The sequence below is a fragment of the Artemia franciscana genome, chromosome 8 (genome assembly GCF_032884065.1).
Source record: "Artemia franciscana chromosome 8, ASM3288406v1, whole genome shotgun sequence".
Lineage (NCBI taxonomy): Eukaryota > Metazoa > Arthropoda > Branchiopoda > Anostraca > Artemiidae > Artemia > Artemia franciscana.
Genome location: NC_088870.1, coordinates 19600050 through 19610069, shown reverse-complemented (window position 1 = coordinate 19610069; position 10020 = coordinate 19600050). Strand labels below are relative to the sequence as shown.

General features: G+C 34.8%; 1 protein-coding gene across 1 annotated transcript; it reads left to right on the top strand.

The window, feature by feature from the left end:
- Positions 1-525: 525 nt before the first annotated feature.
- LOC136029818 (fragile X messenger ribonucleoprotein 1 homolog) lies at positions 526-2539 on the top strand. The gene has a single exon (XM_065708279.1). The coding sequence runs from the start codon at positions 532-534 to the stop codon at positions 1306-1308; it is 777 nt and encodes a 258-aa protein (XP_065564351.1). The 5' UTR covers positions 526-531; the 3' UTR covers positions 1309-2539.
- The last annotated feature ends 7481 nt before the right edge of the window (positions 2540-10020 follow it).

Sequence of the window (10020 nt, the reverse complement as noted above, 5' to 3'; positions counted from 1 at the left end):
TTTTATTCTCTTGTTCCATTTACATTATATTATTTTTGTTTATCTTTATAGTTTTGGGTAAAATTCATATTTTTGGTAAAATTTTTGGTTAGCAAAGACCCCTAAGAGGGTCCTTTTTGGTGCTCTTGTCGACTGTCTTGTTACCATGTGTATATTTGGTTGTGTGGGTATGCACCTTGTACTTGATTCACCAGACTAGTGAAGTTCCTTAGCACTTCTTACGTATAAGATTACTAAGCAACTGGTTTGATTTAAAGGACATAGACTTGCAGAATTTGAAATCACTCTGTGACATGACGCAAAAGTGAGTATTTAAAAAAAAGTTCTAAAAAAGATGCATCGTAAAAAAATTCGTCAATTTAAAGTCAAAAAGAATTTGTGTCTTACAAATAGTTGGTATGAAAAATATCCTCTTTAAATTTGTTTGTAAATACATTTTTAGGTGATTTAAGAGTGAGGCATAACTTAAAAACTTAATAATATATATTTGTTCAAGTCTATTAACATTAACTTAAGAAAGGTCATTTCTTAATGGAAGATCTACTTGTAGAAGTTTTATCAGACGACGGACACTATTATGAGGCTATCTTAACAGATGTTACTGATACAGAAATTTTAGTTACATTTGAAAATATGTTGACTGTAATGGACGGGCGAAAGAATTTGGAAACAAAAAATTATCCATTCGCAAAGGCACGCCTACCTCCTCTCAAAGACACCACTGGTGCTGCGCCTTCATATGCTGAAGGACAAGAAATTGAAGTAGTTTGCATGTTATTTGGATTTTACCGTGCTACCATTCAGGAGATCTTGATCGATGGTGAATTCTTTTCTGTGAAACACTTAAACCCGGAATATCCTATAGTGACCTTTTATGAAATTGTACCAGTGGATAGAATCCGTGTACCAAATCCCAACCCTCCTTTAACAAAGGAGGATTTTGTTAAGTTTCAAATTGATGTCCCCATGGAATTGAGATATATTGCAGAGAAACGTAAAATACATAAGGATTTTCAACTTCGTATCGGTGCTGCCATCTGTAGATTTGAACCAGAAAGTGGCTCTCTTGTTTGCATATCTCGAGCCAATTGGTCTAAGAAAGCGGCTGATGAGTTGAAAGATTGTCATTTCAATATTCTACGTGAAAAGGCAGAAAGATTTAAGAAATTGGAAGAAAAGGCCATTCAGTTAAGATCAAAACTTGTAGAAGAGGCCATTCAGTTAAGATCAAAACTTGAAGAGGCCATTCAGTTAAGACCAAAACTTGAAGAAGAGGAATTCTGGACTGAAGGAACTGGAGAGGAGTAAATTCACGTTTCAACAAGTGAACATTTTACAAGTGGTCTGGGTGAACAGGAGATATTCTCTCAATTGAAGAGAACTGAAGAGGAATCCAAGCATTAACTCAAAAGCCGGATAAGAGCCGTATAATCCTTGTTTTATGTTGCTTTCTCTAATAAACGGTTTGTAGAAAAAAAAGAAAGAAATGATATCTACAAATGATCTTCCTGAATATGATAAAGTGTCCAGTCTTCCAAGCTATCAAGAAGCAACACAACATGTTTTTATTGATTCTGATTCTCTCTTACTGAGTTTTAGCGAAGAAAAATAAGAAGCCAAACACGATGTTTCATATAGTAGTTGGTTACATACTGCCTGGAAGGCTTTTTCTTGTGTCATTTGTTATTCCCTTGTTGTCATTTTTTGGATAATTATCTTGTTTCCAATTTGTTTTATTATATATAAATATTTGATATATTTTTTTATATATAAGTATATACATCAAGAATACCCGTAATAGACCATCAGGAGGTCCGGCCATCTATTTCAGACATGAAACTAAGCCGATATTATTGCAAAGTGACACTAACATCTTAGCGATAAAATTTGATGATACCGCATTTATAAATATTTATTTCCTCTATAATAGAAAAGCTGTGCAGTCATTGACTAGTTTTTCACAAGCATATAATCGCCAACAAACACTACTTAGTGAACTTTCAAAACAAAATAACAAATGGATTCTTGCCGGTGACATGAATACTGACTTATTATCTAATTTTGTCCGACCTCAAATTTTTCTCGATTCACTGCCCAGAGGATTCCATCTTGCTGATAAAGATCTTCTTTTTACTTACATTCACAATTATGGTGATCTTAATTCCAACCTTGATCATGTAATTGTGTCAGATTCAACTCTACGTTCATCAATATTTCATGTGGACGACTCTAAAATCGACGATGATCATTTACCAATCACGTGCCAACTATCTTTCTCCATGGCGAGATCTGTGCGACCTAACTCTCCCAAGTGGTTCTCAAAGATAAATTAGAAAAATTCCAATTTTCCACTTTATGTATTGACATTGTCCCAGTTATTAGCATCTATTAAAGTACCATTCCATTTTATAATCAACTCGTATTATCAGCAAACAGTGTTCTGAAATGAAATCCTGGGATCGTGTTATAAACAGTGTAAAGTGTTCGCCTCCAATTAATTTTTGTCTTCGGCTATGTGATTTCGCTTCTCATTATAAAAATATTTTGCTTTCATTTAATGTTAATCTCCCAAATCATTTTACAAACTTTGTCCACTCAATCCTCCCAATCTGTATCAACCAATGTCAAGTATTATCGGTGGTATCTGATGTTATGCTCCGAGCTCTAAAGCAAGAGAATAATCCTGGTTTTTTCGTTAGTGATGGTCTTTGCTTCAAGTTTTCTGCTTATAATTGTCCTTCACTACTGAAGCATTTGCAGTTATTGTTTCAGATGTGCTTGGCATAGTCTATTGTGTCAGATAGTTTTTTGTCTGGCTGTATATCTCCCATTGTTAGAAGGGGTAAGGACCCCTGTGCTTGCTCTAATTACCGTCCTATCACTGTGTCCTGTTTTTTGGTAAGCTATTTGAATATCTACTGCTACCGGCCTTTAACTGTAACTGCAATTTTACGCCCTTCCAGCTTGGTTTTAGAAAAGACTAGCTGTTAGGGTGGCGCTTCGCGCCACCCCAAAACCTAGTTGGTAGGGGCGCTTCGCGCCCCCTCCCCAAGCCCCCCCGCACGCCTAAGTCGTTACATGCCATATTAGTTACGCGCAATTGTAGTTGTGTCCCTGTGTACCACCTATGAATATAGATATATTTATATATGTGTTTTGAACTACGTAAAACTTGCGAATATACAACATTCTTGGCTTTCCCATTGTCTTTGCATATACAAAGCCTTATGTACTAATAATGACGTCATATGCAAACGCTCTTTTTACAAACAAACAAACATGCATACACACAACTCGTTTTTATATAGATAGATAGATAGAAAGATACAATACAAATTAACTGCGTAAAACTTGCGAATATACAACATTCTTCGCTGTTCAATTGTCGCTGCATATATATAGATTGTCAGGTTTACCGACCCTCGAACATGCAGTGTACAATTGTCCATGGGAAAAACAATCAGTATTAAGATCTATACCACATTTTTCTAATGATTGACCTTGAGCTTTGTTGATGGTGATTGCAAATTCTAATCGAATTGGGAATTGCAATCTTTTAAATTGAAAAGGTGGATCTGTTGGAATCATGGGAATGCGAGGAATAAGAACAGCCTCACCCTCAAAAGGTCCTGTCAAGATTGTTGCCTCTATTACGTTTTCCATTGTTTTTTTGTCGGCAAGTCGCGTGCCATTGCAAAGCTTTGGTGGATTGATATTTCTTAATAGTATTATTGGTACGCCTATTTTTAGTTGTAGCACGTGTGGTGGAAACCCTGAAAGATTTACGGAATTTAAAAATTCCAATTGATAATTAACCGCCTCAGTTGGTTCCAAAACTGTGTCGACTGACTTGTAAAGGACTGGCTGGTCTCGAATCATGGTCAAAACCATATTGTTGATTTCGTGGACGTCTATATTTTTGGGTGCAGGAATCGCTCTTTCACTTTGCCATTTATTATTTTTATAATTTTTTAGAATATTCGGAAATACTTTTTCAATCCATTCATTTTTGGACGTCACTAAATTACAGAATTCAGCAGGTCGTTGTATACGTCCTGAAATTGAGTCTATTGAGAGCTTTCCGTTTCCAATTGCCAGCAATTGATCTGAAAATTTTTGACCAGAGTCATCGTTTTGCAATCGGACACGCATATTTGTAGTTAATTTTAATGTTTTTACGTGTGCCCATAAATTAGAATTTTTCAGGCAAGCATTCATTTCGTCTGCAGGAGTTGATCTCGGTATTATAGGTAATGTTTGCCTGAAATATCCCGCAAGCAATAGGACCACTTGGTCGATACGATGACCCCTGGGGAAAAAAACAAACAAAAAAAAACAAACAAATAAACGCGCACCCGTGATTTGTCTTCAGGCAAAAAATACAAAATTCCACATTTTTGTAGATAGGAGCTTGAAACTTCTTCAGTAGGGTTCTCTGATACGCTGAATCTGATGGTGTGATTTTCGTTAAGATTATATGACTCTTAGGGGGTGTTTCCCCCTATTTTCTTAAATAAGGCAAATTTTCTCAGGCTCGTAACTTTTGATGGGTAAGATTAAACTTTATGAAACTTATATATTTAAAATCAGCATTAAAATGCGATTCTTTTGGTGTAGCTATTGATATCAAAATTCAATTTTTTAGAGTTTGGTTATTCTTTAGCCGGGTCGCTTCTTACTACAGTTCGTTACCACGAACTGTTTGATTTGGAAATCTGGTGCCGCCATTTTTCATGGAAAATTTCCTTTCCCAATGAAAAATTCCTCCCTGATCCCCCTCAAAACTTCTCTATACTTCCCGAAAACCATTACTACATGTAAATAGTAGGCAAAGTTCATAATTTGCAGCCCTTCCCCCGGGACTATGGGGGATTAAATCATAATCCAAGACATAGTTATCAAGCTTTTTACTCTGCTAAACAAGATAAAAATCTCAAAATTTTGACCTCGTGATTTCGGGAAAAAATAAGTTTGGGAGGGGGCCTAGAGTCTCTCAAATTTTTTTGATCAATTAAAAAGGGCGCTAGAAATTTTAATATTCGTTAGAATGAGCTCTCTTGACACGATCACAAGTAGGTTGATACGATCACCCCAGCGGAAATAAACAACAAAAAACAAAATATATAAACACGCATCCGTGATCATTCTTTTGCCAAAAAAAGACATTTTTGGAGATATGAGCTTGAAACTTTTAAAGTAGAGTTCTCTGATACGCTGAATCTGTGATTTTCATTAAGATTCTGTGAATTTTAGGGGCTGTTTTTCCCGTTTTTTAAACACAAGGCAAATTTTCTCAGGTTCGTAACTTTTGACGAGCAAGACTAAACTTGATGAAACTTATATATTTGAAATCAGCATAAAATTACAATTCTTTTCTTTTGATTTATCTATTGGTATCAAATTTTCCTTTTTTGGAGTTTCGGTTGCTGTTGAGCCACTTCTGTTGTCACTTCTTACAAACAGTTCATTACCACGAACTGTTTGATTCTTTTAAGTTATTTCCTTTATCACCTTAATCACTTTATCACTTTAAGTTATTTCCTTTATTCTTTTTATCATCTTCCGTGGTGATCAAAAATGATGCCTATTTTTGTATTTTTTTTTCTTAAAATTTGGTTGGACGTGTGTTTTTCTTTTTTTTCGGAGGGGGGGGGGCGTTAGCGGTCTCTTAGATGCAGTTTGCTTTATAGTGTTTAAGTTTAAATTGTTTTTAGGTAGGGCTTATGTTTTGTAGGTAGAATTTATTATTATTTATACTGTTGCAGTACATTTAAGTTATTTGTTTAGATACCTTTTAAATGTGGATTGTAATTTTTTGTGTTAAGCGTTTGACTTTTTTTTGTATACGAGACGGAGGTGTTTGTTTGTGGCATTAAAATTTCGCCCATGGGGTTTAGTTTTTAAGCTTTTTGTTTTGATTTTTATGCATAACATTGAAGTTTCCTTTTTTCAGGGTTCTAGTCTTTTTACGTTGCTTTGGTTGTTTTCTCTCAGTTTTAGTTTATATTTAAGGGGATCAAAGTTTTGAACTGTATTTGGATTGATATTTTTTCGTGTTTTCTGTCTGAGGTGTTAAAATTCTTAGATGATGTTTAAGTTATTTCTTATGGGTTTATAGTTTCGCATTAAGGTTCGTTTAAACTTTTAGTATGTCTTCCTATGCGATTTTTGGTTTCAATGCTAAAAATATAGTATTCAATGAATTCTGACCTAGGGAATTTTATTTAAAATTTTTGTTTCTATATGTTGTTATATATCTATTATATTGTTTATAGATAAGATAAGCTTTCACTCATGGATTTATTTTCCATTTAAGATTCGCGAGACCATCCATACTGATAGGTTTTCATCCATTGGGTCTTTTCCTTCGTTTCTTATCTCCGAAAGGCCACAGCGGTCCAGAATTGTCTTAGTCTGGTTTGGCCCTGAATCATGTCCTTCAAACTCTACAAATAGGCTGACTTAAGAAGCCGAAGTAAAGTAGCTTTAATAATTAGGTAGCTTAATTGTTTTCTCCCTAAATTTCACCATTATAACCAATCTAACGCTCTTGAAAGGGAAGAGCCCGAAATCTTTTTTCAGTTCCACTGAACTAAATGAATCCTTCAAGCCTAAAATTGTCTTAAAATATCTTACCTGAACTACTTCCAACTTAGCTTGACTTGGTGACAACCCGAACCCATATTTTAGACTATACGATAATTTTCTTTGAAACACTTTTTCCTGGATCCCCATGTCAGCTAGCTGACCTAAATTACTTCTCAAGATCTCATTTATTAACTAACTTGTTACCCCTATTATATATCTTTCAAAATTTTGGGAAATCATTGAAATTTCTGTATGTAGGACTTGCGCATTTTTGCAGTATTGGAGCATTTTTTATGGATGTCGTAATTGTCTCTGGGTTTTAATTATTTTTCGGTTTTTCTTCTTTTTTTGGTAGAGCGGATCTATGGGGTTTCTTCAATGCGGTTTAAATTTAAATATAAATTTTAAATTTAATTTTAATTTTATAGAACTTGTGTATTTTTTAGGTATTGGAACGTTTTTGTGAATTTTATTTATTGTTTTAGTTTTTTTTTTTTTTTTTGGGGTTAAGTTTATGGGTGTGACGCTGAAGTATCATTTTCCGATGTATTCGAATAAAGTTTTCTTTGTGGACTCGAACATCTGTATGTTTTATTTGGGGGTTTTAATGTTTGGTCTAAGGGGTTGTCTTTTTTTTTCAATTTGAAGTTTAGTTTTGTATGCCAGGCTTGAGTTCTTATGCAGGAAATTCAAATATGTTTTACGGAGTTTTTACATAAAAAGAGGTAAAACGCCAAGCTCTACGTGATATTGTGTTGAAACAGAAACAAATGTAGTCAATGAGTTTTTTTCTCAAATCTTAAAATCATATTTTAATAGGAAAGAAAATATACTGAATCAAAACAAAAATTAAAAACTAGATTTTTAATACAATAGAAAAATAGTTTCAACAAAAGGACAAAATACCCATGGATAACTGAGCTTCTATAACAAAAAAAAAATCTCAAATATCAAAATTGGGATATTTGGATTGTATTTGTATTTTATTTTTCACCCTGGTGATTGAAATGTTTACCTTTTTACATAATTTTTTCTTTCAATCTATCTATATACATAAAAATAAGTTGTCTGTGTGTCTGTGTGTCGAGTGACGTCATGTTTGTGTCGACTAACGTCATGTTTGTTGACTGACGAAATTATAGACCCTGACATCGGGACACAAATGACGACCGGGACACCGGGACATCTTCTATATACATAAAAATAAGTTGTCTGTGTGTGTGTGTGTCTGTCGAGTGACGTCATGTTTGTGTGTCGACTGACGTCATGTTTGTCGACTGACGTCATTATAAGGATTGAGCTGTATGCGTCATGAAGTTGTTTGTTGACTGACGTCATGTTTGTCAACTAATGAAGTTACATACCGGGACACTGGGACACAAATAACGACCGGGACACAGGGAATATAAATGACGACCGGGAACCTCAAAGAGAAATTACAGACTGGGACACCCGGACACAAATCACGACCGGGACACAGGGAATATAAATGACGACCGGGACAAAGGGACACAACTACAACGGGGATGCCGGAGGCACAGGCGGTATATATAAATGACGACGGCGACACAGGAATTGTTCAAATAGAAATTACAGACCGGGACACCGGGACACAAATGATGACCAGGACACCGGGACACAGGGAATATAAATGACGACCGGGACACTCAAAGAGAAATTACAAACTGGGACACCGGGACACAAATGACGACCGGGACACAGGGAATATAAATGACGACCGGGATACAGGGACACATCATTAGAATAATGAGGTATAGATCTGAATACGGATTGTTTTTCCCATGGACAATTATACGTTGCATGTTCAAGAGTCAGTAAACCTGACAATCTATATGCAACATATATATATATATATATATATATATATATATATATATATATATATATGTATGTATATCTCGATTCACAAGTGGGACACAGGGACACAACTACAATGGTGCGTAACTAATATGGCGCGTAACGACTTTCGCGCGTGGGGGGGCTTGGGGGAGTGTGAAGCGCCCCACCAACTAGGTGTTGGGGTGGCGCCAGTCGACATGACGTCAGTCGACACAAACATGACGTCACTCGACACACAGACACACAGACAACTTATTTTTATGTATATAGATAGATTGAAAGAAAAAATTATGTAAAAAGGTAAACATTTCAATCACCAGGGTGAAAAATAAAATACAAATACAATCCAAATATCCCAATTTTGATATTTGAGATTTTTTTTATAGAAGCTCAGTTATCCATGGGTATTTTGTCCTTTTGTTGAAACTATTTTTCTATTGTATTAAAAATCTGGTTTTTAATTTTTGTTTTGATTCAGTATATTTTCTTTCCTATTAAAATATGATTTTAAGATTTGAGAAAAAAAACTCATTGACTACATTTGTTTCTGTTTCAACACAATATCACGTAGAGCTTGGCGTTTTACCTCTTTTTATGTAAAAACTCCGTAAAACATATTTGAATTTCCTGCATAAGAACTCAAGCCTGGCATACAAAACTAAACTTCAAATTGAAAAAAAAAGACAACCCCTTAGACCAAACATTAAAACCCCCAAATAAAACATACAGATGTTCGAGTCCACAAAGAAAACTTTATTCGAATACATCGGAAAATGATACTTCAGCGTCACACCCATAAACTTAACCCCAAAACAAACAAAAAAAACTAAAACAATAAATAAAATTCACAAAAACGTTCCAATACCTAAAAAATACACAAGTTCTATAAAATTAAAATTAAATTTAAAATTTATATTTAAATTTAAACCGCATTGAAGAAACCCCATAGATCCGCTCTACCAAAAAAAGAAGAAAAACCGAAAAATAATTAAAACCCAGAGACAATTACGACATCCATAAAAAATGCTCCAATACTGCAAAAATGCGCAAGTCGTACATACAGAAATTTCAATGATTTCCCAAAATTTTGAAAGATATATAATAGGGGTAACAAGTTAGTTAATAAATGAGATCTTGAGAAGTAATTTAGGTCAGCTAGCTGACATGGGGATCCAGGAAAAAGTGTTTCAAAGAAAATTATCGTATAGTCTAAATTATGGGTTCGGGTTGTCACCAAGTCAAGCTAAGTTAGAAGTAGTTCAGGTAAGATATTTTAAGACAATTTTAGGCTTGAAGGATTCATTTAGTTCAGTGGAACTGAAAAAAGATTTCGGGCTCTTCCCTTTCAAGAGCGTTAGATTGGTTATAATGGTGAAATTTAGGGAGAAAATAATTAAGCTACCTAATTATTAAAGCTACTTTACTTCGGCTTCTTAAGTCAGCCTATTTGTAGAGTTTGAAGGACATGATTCAGGGCCAAACCAGACTAAGACAATTCTGGACCGCTGTGGCCTTTCGGAGATAAGAAACGAAGGAAAAGACCCAATGGATGAAAACCTATCAGTATGGATG

Bases quoted from the DNA above. Each gene is read 5' to 3' on its own strand.
- LOC136029818 (XM_065708279.1), top strand. From the start codon at position 532: ATGGAAGATCTACTTGTAGAAGTTTTATCAGACGACGGACACTATTAT.